Source organism: Leptosomus discolor, chromosome 1 (assembly GCF_034619465.1).
Source record: "Leptosomus discolor isolate bLepDis1 chromosome 1, bLepDis1.hap2, whole genome shotgun sequence".
Lineage (NCBI taxonomy): Eukaryota > Metazoa > Chordata > Aves > Leptosomiformes > Leptosomidae > Leptosomus > Leptosomus discolor.
The window spans coordinates 184,757,577-184,776,401 of record NC_141391.1 but is presented as its reverse complement, the minus strand read 5'-3'; the positions used below and the strand labels follow the sequence as shown (position 1 = coordinate 184,776,401).

Below are 18,825 nucleotides of genomic sequence, written 5' to 3'. Positions count from 1 at the left end.
CCTCATCTCGCATATCTATTGGACTATACTATAACACTTTTTTTTGCAGTCAGCAGAGAGAACAGATTCCTACATGTAAGACAACTAAAGTTTTACAAATCACTTTGCAAGAGAATGGAACTGAAGGTTATCTTACCCTACAGTTTGATGGAAATACAGATTTGTTGTTTTCTCCCCAGTCAAGTATGTGCCCTCATTGAGGCTGCATTACCTCAGATAACATGCACACACACAGAGGGAACAATAAAATATTAACAACCATGGAATAGGGAAGCTCCAACTGAAGCTCCACTCAACTGGATCATGTACTGAATCAACCTTCAGAGAAATCCATAATAGGTATTAATTGTTGCTGCTAGAGACCTGTTTATTCATTTTAATTACAGGTATGTATTCATGGGGGGGTTGGTAGGTTTTCTTTGGGTTTTTTTTGTTGTCACCTCCCCTCTTGCCTTCATTCCATTGGCCTTCCCAGGCTCTGTTCAGAACTCTTCCAAAACAAAGAAGAAAAAAAAAACAAAACCAAAAAAGAAATCCACATCCAGCCTCCTCCTAATTCATCCACTGACAAGAACCAGTATATGAACTGTATGCCCTTAAGAGATCTATCAGAGTATTACACTGTATATTTATGCAAGCAAGACACAGTATTAGAACCGCATAAGTGGATACAAGAAACTTGGATATGAACTCTGCCCTGAAATTCAGTGCTGAACTTCATTCTCGTCCTTTCACTGGGGCTTTTGATTTTCCAGTTCATTCTGTTCGCTTCTCAATTTCAAAGAGTGCTCAACTTTTTTCACCTTCACAGCCCCCAAACCTCAAGCAGCTTCTATTTCAATTAAGTAGATAGAACAAAGTTACACTGATTAAACAAAACACCAAACAAAACTAAAAACACCCAGGGACAGTTTCACAAACAAGCTGTTGAACAAGAACGTAAGTTAAAGCATTACCTTCCCCTTTTGATGCTCTGCTATTTTATCCTAACTAAAAACTTCCCCCTGTTGGGGGACACCATTGTTCCCTGCAGTGTCATGGCCTTGGTAAGAAAAGCATATTGGGTAATTAAGCCAGTTCCCTAAGGACTCAAAGCATGAAGACAGTTTTTGTCTTGTGTCAGTGTAAAGCTAACCCACTGTAACACAGCAGTGTATTGTTCAGTTGGGATATCTGATAGCATGCAAGGCACTGTAACTGCTGAATCAGCTGCAAACTTCAAGGTAAATACTTTGATTCTTAGATATACCAGACTGTCAAAGATAGGTAGGAGGAAGTTTATTCTCTTAAGTCATTTTCAGTCTCATTTCAGGATTTACCTTAGCTGAAAAGTAAGTTTTTCCAAGAATATAATCTATTTCTACACTAAATTTACACATGAATACTAAGTTATGTTCCCAAGTTTAAGTCGCAGTAAGTTCTGTTTATTCATTGCCACAAAGCATCATAAAGTACTAAGTGTTACTAGCAGCAATGTGAATGATGAGCATTTTTGCTCCGCTAGAAAAATGTTCACTGTCATAAGTTTAGTTCTTCTGAACAAACGTTTAACAATTACATACAGTTCTACGTAGTAGTAGAAAAAGAGGAAAACATTCTGGAAGAATCAAAAGCTGTTAGAATCAGGTATGTTCAAGAACAACAGATGCTCTTTCCACTCCTACTCAGTTGCTTTTCATAGCCCGATCTTTATCTTATAGTTCTATCTTATAGTTCGCAACAAACCTCAAGGGAAATTCTAGTAAAGACAGGACAGTCCCGCACATACCCTGAGGCCACCCAGAGCAGTACAATTGTTGGTAGCCCTGAGGAAAGCTAGAGGTTATAACACTTTTGTCCAAACATGCATCAGCTCTCATCTATCCATTAACACATGAGAACAAGCCTTTTAAAAGGAAATGGAAGAAAAAAATTTTCCACTCTCCCTTTTCCCAACAGCAAGACTGAATTTGTACTGCTACAGAAAAGGAGGGAGGGTAAAAGAAGTTGGCTACATTTTTACAAGAAGCAATCATGAGGAGTGGTGGCCATTTACTCATGTCATCTTTTTTGAGAATATGGTTCAGTAACAAAGGTGTTAAGTCTTTTTCATCCAAGGCAAGTTAGCAATTCTTCTCTTCTGAGGCTTCTGTTCAGGCAGCATCATAAGCAATGGTGAGCGTACACTGTCCTTTTGAGGGGGAAATATTTAAAACAAGAAAAAAAGACGCTGAGATGGAGTGAGTCCAAGCAGCAGCTATCACTCTGTGCACAAGGGAGGAGGGGTGTGGGATGCGTCACAACCTTAGGAGAACCACTGCTCCATACAGTATCTTCAACACAGCTGTTTAAAAATCAGAACACACAGTATTTAATGTGATCATCAAAATCATTAGAACCCCACAGCTGATATTTGTGACTTGCTTTGCTTTTCTTCCCAACAGTGCTTTTCTTGGAAAAAACACAGAATAGTAGCTCAGCACACGTCAAAATGTCATCAATTGTTTTACTCTCCACATGGAACTACTCATAGTTTTCATGTTAAAACTGGTAACTCTGCAGTGATTCATTCTGTCACCTTGTGATATCCAGAGAATGCTCTTCATGAAATATGTAAGCATTCACAAAATCTGCAACCCCTGAAAAGCTATCTGTGAGCATACGTGCGTTCGTTCTTAAGTTTAAAAAAAAAAAAAAGTCATAGTACTTTATTTGTTTTTAATGATCCTCTAGAAAAATCTTGCTTTAGCTTCCCCGGCACAACAATGTTCAATATTCCTATAACTACTACAGCACCACAAAACTGTGATCTCTAAACTCAAGGAGTAAGTGTCCCTTATTATAACTACATCATTTCAAACAGCATTTGAACAAAGTGAGGCAGACAAAAGGCTGAAGCAATTACTATATTCCAGCTGGGAGTTTTCAGGAAGCTATACAAATAGGTGCAAGCTAATCCTAAAACATATTCGGCTGATAAAGTAACTTTGGCAGATAGCCCCATCTCATCAAGTTCCACATTACGAGGTTTTGTAACAAGTAGTAACAAGATGTGAGTATGGAATTAAAGTTGCTGCAGTAAAGCCCTTCCCCTATAACTTTTTTTTTCTTCAAGTGGCCCACGATAAAGTCTGTTCAACTACTGTATTGAAAAGCTGATCCAAAAAGAAACATGGTCCTGCACTCTTTACTGCTTCTTTATTACAGAAGCTGTTAAACAACACCAATAATACCAGATTCTCATAACTAAGTTCAGACTTAGACATGAAGTTTAGATTGTAAGAGTAATGTCTGTATATTTCACTCCACAAGTACAGTACACCAAAAAGCCCACAATTCTACCTCCAATGCCAGTGAAAAGGGAAATGATAATAACAGACGTAGTGAGAAACACCTCTCTATGCTTTCATGAAAGGAGGAACACACGAGGAAATGCATTATTTTCTAGAAGCATGTAAAAACTCAGGATGATTTTTTTCAGTCTACTTAAAAAAGCAAGTACATTTAAAGTTTTTGTAGTTATGCTTTAGGAAAGCATTATTTCTGACAAGAGATGTTAGTTTATTTTTTTCCCCAAAATATCATCCATGGATAGCAAAGATACAAAGTGCGAGATTCTAGTCTCAACACCTCAACAGACTACCTAGTCACAAGTCTAAACAGCTGTTGTCTCTCTGCCTACATCACCCTGTTAGCTAGTCCTTGAAATCCAAAACTGCCATAAAGTGTTGACAAGTTCTGTGTCACTGTACTTCCTTTGCAATATGTTATTGGAAGAATTGAAGTCAAACTCAGAAACACTCACACAGACTTTTGCACTGCACTTAACATTAACATTCCTAAAGTTGCTGCACGAATGTACTTGATGAATCACAGAATCACAAAATGGTTATGGTTGGAAGGGACCTCTGGAGGTCACCTTGTCCAACCACCCTGCTTAAGCAGGGAAATTTGCCAAGAACAACTGTATAACACAAAGAAAAACATGTAATTTGAAAAAAAAGGTATCTAAAGTCTACGTTTTCTGGAAGTATTTGATTAATACAGTTTTTCCGTGCAGCAGTTCTCAGATGTATTGTCTATGTATGCAGTACCCTGGATACACTTGAAAACCAAGGGTTTTTTATTGTTGTTTTGTTTTTTAGGTTCAGTGTTTCTTGAACACACTGCATATTTGGTCGTGAATGTAATCTTAATCCTGCCCACAGTGCTCTGTACCGCAGATTGCTGTGGAGCTTGTTGCCACATAAGCTCATTCCTTCTGATATCCTTCAGGACAAAAGAAATCCAGATCAGAAAGAATACATGTAAGGACTACCAGTTACCATACAGGTAACTCTTTTTACCCTCAGAAGCATATACATGCGCAGTATACTCTACATAATCAATGATCCAAACCTTATACTAGCACAAAGGAAACTACTATTTTAAGAACAAAACATCTGCTAGAAATGTAATGCAAGACAGCTCTTTGTGCCAACCGCTTAGTTTTATTAAGTCAACCACTGATACTGCATAGGGCCGACCTGAATATATCCACATGCTTTGGAGAATTTACAGCTGAACATACTGCACTTTCAAATCCTCCAGATGAGGAAAAATGAACAAGGGAAACCAGGCGCAGAGACTGAGAGACAAACTTAGTAGGGGAGGGTCACTGAAATCAATGTGTCTCTACACAATCACTGTGATTACGCAGACAACACACTGAATTTTTTAGCACTCTTCTCTCATGACGGTTCATAAGAGGAATTAATAGAAAAGCAAGGATAGAAATGTCCAGTATATTTATTAGCACTCTGAAAAACAGAAGGGAAGTTAAAAAGCCTACAGTAAAGCAGAGTAAATATTTCTCTCCTCTAATCTGAGATTGTTTTCTTGGAATAGAATACAAAAAAAGTAGAGTTTTCCTGCAATGCATACAGGAAAGATATTATTGCTGCTAAAGCAGTTGTCTTAGCTGAGGTGGTTTTGGCTACTTCCCTTCACATTAGCTTTACTTAAATGCTTTCAGAACTGATTATTATAAACTAGAACACAAGTTTACCAGTTGAAATACAAAATACAAGCACACCAGAACAAAAATGATAAAAAATGTAGTTCTGACCCAACTAGTTTTAATCTACCAGTGGTATTACAGAAAAGAGAAACACATAATATAAGTACTTCCCTTGGTGTAACACAACAGTACTGATGGTGCTTGAAGACTCTAGATGGGGGGGTGGGGGGTTGTGGGTTGTGGTGTTGGTTCCTCCCTGCTTTTTTCCTACACACAGCAATAGCCAAAGCTCCCTCTCTGTTATTTGGGCAGAGTAACGTTATCATGTACATGTTCTTTATACTGAAAGCAACCCTTCACTTACACTGTCCTGGAGCACTCCCATTGAAGGGTGTGTCCAACAACCTCAGCTCCAGATTTAGTACCTTTTGCTTTTTTATGATCTTCCAAGACAGCCTCACTGAAATACAAAGTCTCAAACTTGAAAGCCTCCATTAGCAAATTACACAACGTGGGTTTACAGAAGCGGCTGACAGCTAGCACAGGATGAGTGACAGCTATGTTAAATCTGCATGTGCCTACTGAAAACAGTCCCCAAGTCTGCCTGCCCAGTGCTGCCCAGCAATTCTTGGGAGAGCACTGGTTAGCACGGTAAAGGCACACAAGATGACAGTCTAATAGTACAGGAGAGTTTCACAGTATTGACAAGTGAATTTAATGCACAGTGATGCTCTCTGATGCCACAACGAACTACAGTCAGAGCCAAAGACAGCGGGACAATTTAAGGGGTGTTTTTAAAAAAGTTAATTCAAAGACTAGCTTCTTAGAGGGGATTCTAACCTTTCCCTCATTTTTCTTTTAGGAGTTGGACACCTTTCCTCAAGGGGAACGAAAATACAGCACTGACTCAACTGTAATGCTACATAATTCTGAAATTAAACACTCAGATTTAGCCATCAGGGTCTAATATATTAGATGTTCCGGGCAGACTTCCTATGCCTTTTTAGCCCTTCATGGAATGAACCAGAAGATATTCACTTAAAGACATTTTTTATATATTGCTCCGAAATGCACATCTATCTATCCATATTATCTCTCTCTCTTTTCTTAAAAAGTAAGATCTTCAAAGTGTTACGGCTACTGCTTGCAGACAGAAAACCTGCTGGTACAGGACACTGAACTGCAGTTGCAATGTTGAAAATCTATAGACAGAAGAGGGAGCAGAACTGTAAACAAACTCTTACTGTCTGCCTAAGCTACCCTGGTTTTAATTAGAATCTACAGTTATGTATAAAAGCCACAAACTCTCAGAAGAACAATGATTATATACAATTTGAAAACAACAGTTTAAAGAACTAGTTGCTCCCGTTATATTTTGAAGTCCAGATTCTGGCAAAGTCTTTAAATGTAGTGCAGCATAACTGTAGATACATAAAACAGCACTTCAATTAATGTGAACACCACTTTTTTTTAAGATTTTGCTCAATAATTTTATTATTGATTTTGTTATTCTTCAGCACATAAATGGGAAAACTTTTTTAAAAACAATTTATATAAAATAAAAATACTTAATTTTCAAATACAATCTGATAGCACATTCTTAAAGAGCAGATAACTTTTATATCTTCATTATTCAGAGCGACTTAAATTTGACTGCTTTTCAATTATTTAGTTTTTATTAGTTATGATCAACCAAGCAGAGGAAGCTAAAGCTTACACAACACTTCTCAAGAAAAGAACAAAAACATTTACTTGCTAAATATTAATACCTGACACAAAACCCACATGGCATCAGCATGCTTCAAATGGCTACGTGGTTATAACAGGTTTCTATCATTCCAGGCTATAAAACCTCATCTGCTTCTCACAGCTGAAGCCTCTGAACATGTCAGCCAATTTTCAACATTTTTTCCCCTCCTTTACTTTTAATTAAAACTACTATATTAGGCAATGGAGTTTCATGAACTCAACAGGTTCAATTGTCAAGTATCCTCAGAAAGGAAGGCTGGCTGGTTTTACCCATCAGATGTCACTAATGGAAAGAAGCAGTAGAAGCCTTATATAGCTTCAAAAACAACCCCTCACTATTTTTATGGCATCACATCTACTTTACCTGCAAACTCTCAAGAGCAGAAGTTGCTTTTATTCTATCTGGATAGTACTTCATGGCAAAAAAAAAAATTTTACATGACAAGAAAAGTGTCGTATCATTCATTTGCCAGACTCTTTAAAACAAGAAAATTTCCCTTCCTCATCGGGCTTAAAAGCATCTGTTAAACAACATGAACAAACTCCAATCCAGCAGCAAGCCCTCCACCTACTGTACTGCTTCCTTGTGCATGTCACTATCTATTGCCTTTCAGCTGCCACTATAACAACCAGCTAAGGAAGTCAGGATAAAATTGTTGATGAGAATTTCCTGTTCCCTTATAAATAAAAGCACTGCAGTTAATCATTTGCAGAACAGAAAACATGGCAACAGGAGACTTAAGTTTATTATCTGGTCTGTGAATCTGAAGTAAGTTTCATCTAATAACCTTTTTTTAACACACTGAAGTTCATACAAAAACTTCAGAGAGAAGTGATTTATGTTACCGACTGCCTTCAGTAATAACGAATACAAAAATTAAGGTTAAAAAAGTAGGTAAAAAATTATACATAAGTATATTGTATATATACACATGTACAAGTGATACCAACCTTCTAAAGGATATAATGAAATCAAAATCATCATTTACTTCAAAAGAAAGTTATTGCAAAGAAACCAAGTAGTTGTCTCTACTACAATAAGCAACCAATTCAAGTGCACAGAACGACAAAAAGCAGCATCTCATTTGAGCACCCACCCAATATAGTATAAAGCAATTCTAATTTGGTGTTTTAAATTGACAATTGTAAAAGTTACAGGAAAGGTAAAGATACCGAAGACTTAATGCAATGATTACAGGACCTATGTGAGGAAAAAGGGTCTAAATACAACAAGATCATCAAGAATTTGTTCAACAAGTAATTTTTCTTTAAGGCTCCAGAACTATCTACAAAAGTATTGACATAGCATAAATAGCAGCCATAACTGAAATGAAATTTTTAAATTCAGAACAGCACTAAAACTTTTGGCTGAAATCTCCTTAGAGTTAGAAAACTACAGTTTTATCAGGCTCGTTTTGTAGACTAACATGAAAACGTACTGGTGCCAGCCCTAAGAGTTGACAGTATGCCAAAGAGGGTAAAGGACAACAAAATAAGATTAAGGTAATGACACTGCAATATTATGACACGTACATAACACTGTTTGATCTCCCAAACAGCCAACACCATTTTTTTACTGATCCCTAATCTCTAGTAACCATTAGTAAGTCAGGATGTCTAGTGAAAGAAAACACAAAGTGCTTTATTGCACTAAGAAGAAAGTTTCCTATGATCTATTTATAAACTGGTTGTTGAAACATTTCTACGCAAAGTCAGAATGCATAATGTATTTTCTTTAAAAAAAACAACCTGTAGGTATTAGATGCAATAGATTTCACTGAAAAATAAACAAAGAGCTTGGTTCTCAGCCTTACCTCAGCCCATTTAAGAATACAAGTCATGCAAAAGGTATGACTGCAGTTCTCAGGAAAACCAATCTCTTGCTCTAGAAGGCAGTTCAGACAGATGGGGCATGTGTCACCGTCGTACAATAAAGCAGAACAGGAACAGCTTTCTTCATTTTCTTCACCTGGTATTATTAACATTGACACTTAGAATTTTTGACAGTTTTTTGAAACAAAGTCCTTCTGAATTTGAATAATTAAGCAGTAAGATACAATTTTCTGTAGTTAAAAGAAAATTAATCAAGTTTTCAGGTCTAAGGCAGTCAAGACACTGGCCAGGAACAGTTAAAAGAATGCATTTCAGGTGAAAAATACTATGCAACATATTTCATAGACTACATTTACCATTAAAACATGGGAAAGTTAGCTCTAGTGCTACTTAAAGTATCACACAGTAGTTTCTACTGGCCACGTTGTCATTTAGACAATGTTCTCCAGAGTTCTTTCTCCTCAGACATTCACACCCTTTATCCATGAAATAAATCAGACCAGCACATTCTATATTCATTATCTTATACACACATGGTCTACCTCTATTTTAGTTTTCCAGACTTAGAAGTATTTTAATCTGAACATGCTCAGATTTTATCTAATCATGTACGTCAAATAAAAAATGCTTCAAATTTTGTTAAAGTTAAAAATTGTTTTTAGAATATCAAAATGCAAGATCTTTCCAAAAAATTTTACTCCAAGTTATTTTTTTTTTCTGAGTAACAATTGTTACGTCCATTTTTGTTCTGCTACTAGAAGTCAACAAGTAAAAAACAGAAGAGATAGGAAAGGATCTGGGGACCCCACAGGCCAAAGAAAAATATTATGCCAAGATAGTGGTTATGTTTACATAACTTATTTCAAAACAAGCAGCATACTAATTGAGAGAGCAAAGGTAAAAATCTGACCTTCACAGCTTGAACTTGAATAATACACTTGAATATTTTCACACACACAGGCTTTACCTTCCATGCCTTCATGCTTCTGACCCTCAGTATCTTGAATACATTGCTTTCTGTTCTTCATCTTCTTACAAAACGCCGTCTGGAAAACATAGAAACAGTTTACACAGCTCATTTAGATCGCAACTTGAAAATAAAAATGACCACTATGGATTTAATGTGTGCTCTCCATTTTGCTACACCTTTGTAGAGTAGAAACACATGACATTAGGAGTTAGATACAGATCATCTACAATCTGTTTGCAATTTATGAGCAACATTAATGCTGTCTAGCAACTGATACTTCCAACTTGAAAATTGTTTTTGTTCAACGAATGCAAAACACTTTGCAGAAAGTTTAAGAGCAACATCACTTTTATTTTTAAAGGTTAAATGCATTGCTAAGTTTCTATGCAAACCACCCCACGTAACTCTGCAGTAAACTAACACCTGCAAATCGTCCTTCACAAATGGCTGAAGCAACAAAATTAAACACATAAGCACCAGAAGTCAGTTGCTTCCCACACCTAGCATCACCACAGTAGCAGCAAGCGAGAAAAATGAACACAGCTTACGTTTGCTTGCTTCTTGCTTTCGTCATTCAGTTACAACTACTGGTACTCAGGGAAAAATGAAGGGAAAATACCATCAAACAAGGGACAGGCCACAAGCACAGGTGTGGTGGAGTATCATGAATGGGGAGGATGCACCTTTTAACTGTTCAGCAGTGTGAAATAAGAATAGCATAGATAGAGAATACCCTTGTGATCCACATCATACAGGTTGAAAAAATTTGATCTCACATAAGAAACAGCAAGTGTATGTTCTTTGAAAGTTTAGCTACCGCGTGCAGAACGAAACACACTTCAAAAAAAGTATACCAAGGACGAATCTGCATTTCAAACTCGGATAGTCACAGCAGAGATGGTATAAGCACCCAAAGCTCCAACTGAACAGCCCTAGAGGGACCAGGGTTTTTTCTTCAGAATGATAGAAAGCCTTACAATTTTTTTTTTATTTTAAAAGGACAAATTGAAACTTCACAAGAGATTGAAGAAATCAGAAATCACAGAATGTTAGGGGTTGGAAGGGACCTCAAAAGATCATCTAGTCCAATCCCCCTGCCAGAGCAGGACCACCTAGAGTAGGTCACCCAGGAACGCATCCAGGCAGGTTTTGAATGTCCCCACAGAAGGAGATTCCACAACCTCTCTGGGCAGCCTGTTCCAGTGCTCTATTTAAGCATTCAAACCTGAAGCAAAGCAACTGAGGTTTCAAAGCCCTCACTCTTTAATGCCTTTACTAGAAAAAGCAGCAGGACAGAGCTGAGAATGCCACAATCACACTCCTCAAGTGTGATAATGCCACTCCACACTTCCTCCTATCTCACAAACTACACTGGTTTCCCTTTACCACCTGGATATCCAGGCAGGGGAGAGACAGAATTTGCCTCCCAAAACTTTTCTTCTGATCAAGTCTTTACTGCTTGATCTTGCCAGCAGGAAGTGCTTTAATGATCATTTGTTTTTACCAAGAAAAGAAACACTGCTGCAGATACCCATCACCCAACACACTTCTCACTATCTCAGGCAATCCAAGAAAGCAGGACTCTGATCTGTGAGTCTCAAACACAGACAGTTCATTAAAGAAATGGTCAAAACTGTGAATCCAATTAGAAATCTGTAATCAAATTCTAAATGCCTTCAATGTTCCCATCAGGAACTACTTTTTAATCCCCCCAAAGGAATGTGTGAATGAAGTCAACTAAGGGTGGGGGAAAGGGGAGGGAGAAAGAACCAAAAACCTAGCTATAAGGGAATTTTCCCCCTACACTGCTATCCTATTTTGATTTTAAAAGTGACTTAGAAATATATCATTAGGATAAAGGCCATCAGCTGCAGAGCAGTTACTAGCACTAATATTAGTACAGACTGCATTGCAGTGAATGCCATAAGTTGTATAGAAGTTCTGCTAGTAGAACAACCACTGACCAGACCACCACCTATCATCCTATGTGGGCTAGGCAAGATGAAACCCAAAAGCCAAACTGCTACTTTAAAATTTAATTAGTTCAATAAAGCAAAATCTGCATCAAATTAGGACAGGTAAGACCACCAAAACCACATGTGAGCTTAAAATATGAAATTGAGGTCTGTTGTTTTCACTCTGATTTGCAAGAGGACTTAAGTGGCTTTGGTCCCCAAAGGTATAAATCATGTGGTGGTGTGTGGTACATGTGCCTTTACATATAAAACATAACATTCCTTCCGCTCTGTCTTCATAAAACCTCAGCAAAGCTTCACAGAAGTAGAAAAATCCACAAGCTGCACTCAAACTTCTCTCAACACTACAAGTCCCAGGTCACATCACACCTGAGACCATTTAAAGACAAGACCAAGAATTCCACACTCTGCATCCATCCACAGAAAAGGTTTCAAATAGACACAATCTAGATACCAAACTGTAACTTAAACAGAAGCTGTGGAGTTCATATTTATTATAACAGAGGTCTTGAGTTCACTATGCCAGATTGCAGAAACAGAACCCAAAGAAACTCTTTAGATTCCCCCACCCTGAAAATGTAACCTTTTCTCCATTGTACTCTTTCTAGACAAAGACATCCCAGAAATTCTTGCAGTTACAGTTATTAGAAAACCACAGATCCTAAAATTTTCACAGAACATCAGTAAACCCAAGATGTGCAGCAACTGAAAAATTTATGCTGTGTTACATCGTTCTTCTCACAAGACTATTGTTTAAGCAGACACAGAGTGCCACTAATGCATTTCACAGATCACTTTGAACAACACTGGTGGATGAAAAACTGAATATGCGCCAAAGTGCGCTCACAGCCCAGAAAGCCAGTTGTATCCTGGGCTGCATCAAAAGCAGTGTGGCCAGCAGGTCAAGGGAGGTGACTCTCCCCCTCTGCTCTGGTGAGACCCCACCTGCAGTGCTGCATCCAGCTCTGGGGCCCCCAGCACAAGACAGACACGGACCTGCTCCATTGGGTCCAGAGGAGAGGCACGAAGATGACCAGGGGACTGGGGCACCTCTCCTACGAGGACAGGCTGAGTTAGTGCTGACAAAAAGGAAGCCAACCCTCTCACAACTCTACAGATAAAATACTTTCTAAAACACCTAAATACATCAAAGTGTTCCAGCCAAGATGGTAGTTTTCTAGTGCTTGTAAGTTTTCAATGGAATTACTTTGTAACAGAAATACCTTATTTAATTTCAGATCCGAGATAAAGGCAAGAATACTCTGGTATATTAAAGTGAAACCAGTGAACAAGGACACTACCACAAGTATACTCTCTGTTATATTTAAAGGAAGTAAACATTTAAGGTTATTGTTCGAAGGAAATTCTTGTTCTTGTCTTTATGGAAGGCAGATGCCAAAGACATGTGCCAACAAAAGTGCTTAAACAGAGTTAATTGTAGAACCCAAGAATATATTCATCACCGTCTGTCTGAGGAACACAGCTTCATGATGTACTTAACTTCACAAAGCAGACTGATATAAGTGCCATTTACACACTAAACTGTCTTTTGTATCACAAAAATTTAAGTGCAATTCACCGTTTTTATTAGCACAAACTACTTCACACAGTTCACAACCTAAAATACAGATGTACTTCAACACCAATTCACTGTGCACGCGGAAAGAAAAAACTTGGGTCTGTTCAAAGTCATTCAACTGAGTTTCCTATTGAACTAAAATCTGTTTAAAACTTTAACTTAAAACTTTAACTAAAATCAACATTAAAACCTTAAAATTAAATAGACCTAGAAAAATAATCTGATGTAATAGTCCAATTCTATTCTAAGCAACACATGAAATTAGAACATCTCCTTTTTGACTAACTACAAGACAAAGTCTTTACAAGTCTTCTTTATGTCCTGTAAATAAAATGCAATGGCTAAATACACTCTTCCTCCGATGCAGTAATGGCCTAGGGACCTATCTACACAGAAGTACATTATTCCATTGGAAAGGGGGGTGGAAATCAAGAAACATGCAACAAGATCTCCAGCTAGTGAGTGCAAAATGATGTCCAAGACTGGCTAACTCTCGTTTCCTTAAGGGCCTTAACTGAGGAAACATTTTTAATTAACCTTTCAACTTCTTAGATATATGTTGCATCAACACTTACAGGAGTGCCTTATTTTCACTGTTGTGTTTCTATAAAAAAATATTTTGTCTTATTTTAAAAAGTATTTGTGTCCCTGTTAGTTGGTTTGATTTCTTTACTAACTCAAGAAACAGTCAGTTTCAAAATTGAAACAAGTCAGCCATACATTCAGTTTACACAAATTATTTGCTTAATAAAACTACATCAACACCCTTTACTCCCATCAAATTTTTGGGCAGCAGGAAGTAGGACTTCATTCTGCCCTATGCATTTTCATGGTCTTTAAGAAACCTTGGAAGGAGGTTTAAGACTCTCCCTCAACAAACATGTTTTTAACAAAAATCGATCTTGATAATTAGCCACAGCTACAAAACCAGAGTTTTTTAATAATTAATGGCAGATCACAGAGTGTTCTCTGGAGTTCCCCTTATGGGCTCACCATAACCTCTGGACCATTATGGGGCAAATGCTGCTGCTGAAAACTCTGAAAACTTCTGCCAGCAGCCCTGTGCCATCCTGGAGACGTGCTGAGGAAACGCTTACTATTTCCAATGGGAGCTGAATATTTGAAAAGCTTTTTACCTACTTGTGTCACTAAGGCTAACCCAACACAAGAAATAAAAAAGAAAGACACTATAGGGTAGTTGCAAAAGTACATCAAGAACCTTCGCAGTTCTTTTTTATTTGGAAAAACTTTTTAATTTGTCTGAAAAACCTGGAAGGTAGACTTGTTTAAAGTGACAATTCAGTAATGTTGTTTGTGCTCCAACAAATGACTGCTAAACTGAGGATCTGGAAGCACTTATCCTGGGTTTGCTCCTTTGTGTAGTAAAATGTCATGGTCCAGAACATTAGTGAGAATAGAACCATCAGGCAGACTCAAAAGAGGATCTTTACTCTTTGTATGCTCAAATTGCACCTTGACTGCATTCCCAAACGAAATGCCATAGAACCAACAAAGATGAAGAGAAAGAAAGAGACGGTGCTGCGCTTTGGGGAACAGAAAGAGAAACCTTCTTCTATAGGTGGTTTAAGCCAATTCATGTAGAAAGAAAAGAATCAGTGCTATTCAGGGAAGGAGACATTGCTGATTTAAAGACTCTTTCCAGACCCTCTAAGGATGCAATTACCCAAGAGAGCTAATCTAATCTAGCATCTTGCTGCTACCAAAAGAAGCAGCTCTGTTTCTCACCACTAATGATGGTGAGCAGACTCAGCTAAGAGCCACATGTGCGCGAAAGAAATTGCAAGTGACAGAATGGGGGAAGGAACACACAAACTGGGATTGCCCCTTTTGGCAGTGGCAAGGTGCTAGAATAGCTTTGTTGTCAAACTGCCCTCCCTTGAAGGACATACAAGTACCTAGATTACCTGAAAACACGAGGTAAAACCACAGAAGAACTGTCAAAGCCAAATGGCTAGAATTATACCATCCCAAACAGTACACTGCCTTCTGCCCACCTTCCCCATCCCTACACAGATGAACAAAAAAACCCAACCCAAACACAGCAGATATCCTCCTCCATATTTCTTTTCCCACAAGCTAGCAGCAAGACACTGACAAGCACGCTTACACTGCAGACGCTGTGGCTACAGCTAAGTCGCTGCTAGACTCAAGGCTTTCATTTTTGTGGCCACCTCAACAATAACAAACTGAAGAGCAGCTGTGGACACTCAACACTCATGTCCAGTCAGCACTCACAGAAGTATACAGGACAACATCGTAACTGCCTTCTAAGCAAGTAAGGCACGCACAACTCAATGGAAACGTGCAATTACAGCTTGAGGAACTGCTGCAGTGGCTCGGAGGCAGTGATTATAATCTAGTAACCTGTCTGACCATCCAAAGAGCCAAGAGCTTCAAGTGGACGCACACAAGGTAATCTCCTTCCTATATAAACCTTATAATCATAAACTCTCTGCTCAAAACCAGCCATACAGACCTTTTCATGTTAAGTCAAGGGAGTAGGCAGTGTTCCTCACTGAAGTTTAACAAAAAAAGCACCTGCAAGTCAGGCAAAACATCAGGGCAGTAAGAAAGATCTCATTTTTCAGGGCCTCACATATTTGTGAATATTCTATAAACTGCAAGAACGCACAATGTCTTTTACAGAATGTTATGTGTTGAAGTGCTGCCACAAATCAGATTGAACTCTAGTGTCTAGCATCTAAAACACTTCAGTTTACTGGACAGTATAAGAAAGTAGACAAACAATGTCAGCAGTACCATTTCACATATCCATGCCTTGACAAGTCATGCTGATTCATCCACAAGTTTCTTTAGTATTCTACAATCACTAACTAACTGAAGAATACTTTATTCATCATAGGTTATTCAGATAAGCGAGAGTGAGTAACTGTGTTCTAGCTCTACTTAGAAAAGTCACTAACCAAAAAGCTTCAGTATAACACAGAACTAAACCAGACAGACTAACAACTTGAAAAGGGCAACATACATGTATCACGAAACTTGAACTTTGCTGTTAATACCTCTAACAAAAGCATAATGGCTATTTAATGCTCTTAAGTAAGAGTTATTATCAAAGCCAAAAGAAACACAAAACCCAGATTTATGCAGAAGAGAGACTGAAAATAGTAACAAAGTTAGTATCACCAACAGGTATCTATTAAGGAACTTTCCACCTCTCTCTCTACTGGGAAACTCACACATGGGACAAGCATCCCTTCATCTCAGAATCCCAGTCAAGCAGCTGGCCCCCGATCTACCAGCCTTCATGTTCCTTTCCTTCCCAAAGTAACCAGTTCTCATTGGTTTTTACATAGTAATGAAGAAAAATAAGGATGTAGGTTACAGAAGAACGATTAGCACTGGAAAACAATCAGTAACAAAATGGCAAACTCAAAAATCTTATGCTAAAATTCAACTGATATTAAAGCTATTGCAGTCTTCAGCGAAATTCCAAATCCCATCCCAAGAAACCATCCAAAAGTGAGCCACTTTTATCAGTCTTAAGGAGTAGATAACTTAAGGCAACATAAAGCACCAAGGTTTGGGAAACACTGTTGTATCACCCCTCCTCCCCCCAAAGATGACATACATGCAAGGGCCAACTTGCTCACCAGAATCAGGAGCACCCTCTAACTACTGGGACAATGCGCATAAAGATTGATACTTCCATAAGCCAGAGAAGGTATAATGTTTGACCAAAACAGTTAAAGCATCAAAGGGATATTAATTCTTTTTGTCAAAAACACACTGAAGAAAGCTTCCCTGTATATATCAGTTCTCACCATGCTATCACAAAAGGCTGAGCCCCATTTTCTGAGGAAGCTCACGAAGAGGTGAAAAAAAGCTGACTACGAGCTTGCACAGCAGTTAGCAGCTTTTAGACACGACAAATTTGAGTTTGGTACTGAACTACAGCTACCTTACTGGCACTGATGGGTAATTATCTGCAAAAGGCAAATTTCATTTCTCATCTTTCTGCGCTGTCAACCATAAAACACTTTGTTCCACTAGGATAGGTGGCAGAAGTTTAGGATGGCTCCTGAACTCACTTTAAGGACTCATATCCAGTAAGCAGCAATGAGAAACTGTACTTCAGATTCCTCCACAAGTCAATCTAAATAATCTAAATCAATTACCCCTCCAGCATTTTCAGTATCTGCCAGCAGCTGTGAGGTTAGCCCATCAGACCACATGACATTACACACCAAAGTACAGCGAAATGACAGCTTTATACTGTCAGTACATTCAGGGTGACCACCGGCAACCAAGATGGCCCAATCAAGTGCTTCAGCAAATTCAGTTTGCAGACAGAGAACTAGCTGAAGCTAAACTTGCTAGTCAGCAAGGAAAAAAAAAAAAGCACTTTGGGTTGGGGAGTTAGTTGTCACAGTGCAGTCTCATTTGATTCAAAGTATATATTCAAGCTGATCAATCTAACCTGGAGTTTAAAGCGATGCTCACATCCCTACTGGCTCTTTAGTGACATTTCTCAAGTCTGTGAGAAAACCCCTTTCCGCTCTGCCAGAGGACAAACTACGCTACTCGTGCCTCTGTCAGCTCTTGACAATGCAAAAGCAGTGAGGACAAAGCTGTGCAGATTCCCTACATGCTGAACTAAGACAATTTTGCAGGGTAGCTCCTCAGCAAGTCTGTCACTCATAACACTGCTATCCAAAGATATTCTGAATTACACAAGGCAATCCCAGACCTAATTTTTACAGAAGTGCACAACTGGGTCCCTGACAGTCTTAAGAAGGAATGCTTGTTGGAGCCATGGTTAGCTCCCCTGGAAAAAACCAGCTTAATTCATACAGAAGACAGGATGAACAGAACCTTCTAAAGCTTAATACAAGATGATGAAATGTACAGTTCATTGTATCATATTATATTATCATCATATTATATTTACAATTTACAGAAATTAAAAGACCACCCTATTTTACTCTCCAAAACAGTATTTTCAATAGAAGGCAATGTGCACTGCGCTGCTATTTCACATGTACATGTGTACGATAGGACTCCCAACAGAAGCAGCACTATACCACAACCACCCCGCAGGGAGAATATGCATGTATGCCCGGGGCTAAGTCATGTCGTTTCATCTACTGCTGATAAAACACTGAAGTGCCGTGGTGATTAACATAATACAAAGAAATACGGAAGAGAAAACAGTGTACATAACAGTCTCTCACAAAATGTATAATTGAGCACTTAGGTGTTTCTTCCAAGTAGTCTGTGACTGAACTGGGTGAAATTGAGATTTTCAAATAACAGGAACTAATTAGGGATTAGGTACTATTGTCATGGTGCAAACGGTTCAAGCAACTAAATCAAATCAGCACAAACTCATGACCTTGCCTTCCGCTGCTGAGGGTCCTTAGTCACATGCATACTTTTGCAGCTGGAAGGAATAGCATTACATACCAAAGTCAGCAAAAATGGCTCAGCCATTTCCAAGAACAGGGGTTTTTTTAAAAAAAAGGTACTTTGTTCTAGCCACTTGGAAGTAGGAGTATTTTCATGCTTTCCACCAAGAGCAGATATCTGGCACTGGGTCACTAAGATTCAGAACATGCTTTCCACGCAAGCAACCCTTCCAAATCTAGCCATGTCACAGATCTGAGGGGAAAAAAAAGTCTGCATTTACTTAAGAACTCTTAGCTAGTCATTGCATTTAATTTTTTTCCATAAACTGGACCTGTGCTTAGCATACACT

The 18,825-nt window shown here is 38.4% G+C and overlaps 1 protein-coding gene across 2 annotated transcripts in view; it reads right to left on the bottom strand.

Moving 5' to 3' along the window:
* SCAF11 (SR-related CTD associated factor 11) overlaps positions 1 to 18,560 on the bottom strand; it is a 40,700-nt gene extending 22,140 nt beyond the window's left edge. Inside the window, exons 1-3 of one of the 2 annotated variants that reach the window (XM_086480391.1) lie at positions 18,534 to 18,560; positions 9,528 to 9,606; positions 8,542 to 8,696 (exon numbers count right to left, since the gene is read on the bottom strand). In XM_086480391.1, the coding sequence (XP_086336517.1) occupies positions 8,542 to 8,696; positions 9,528 to 9,606; positions 18,534 to 18,560 (261 nt within the window). Of the gene's footprint in view, positions 1 to 8,541; positions 8,697 to 9,527; positions 9,646 to 18,533 lie in introns of those variants that run through there. The other variant, XM_086480384.1, reaches the window with a different exon arrangement.
* Positions 18,561 to 18,825: the final 265 nt, after the last annotated feature.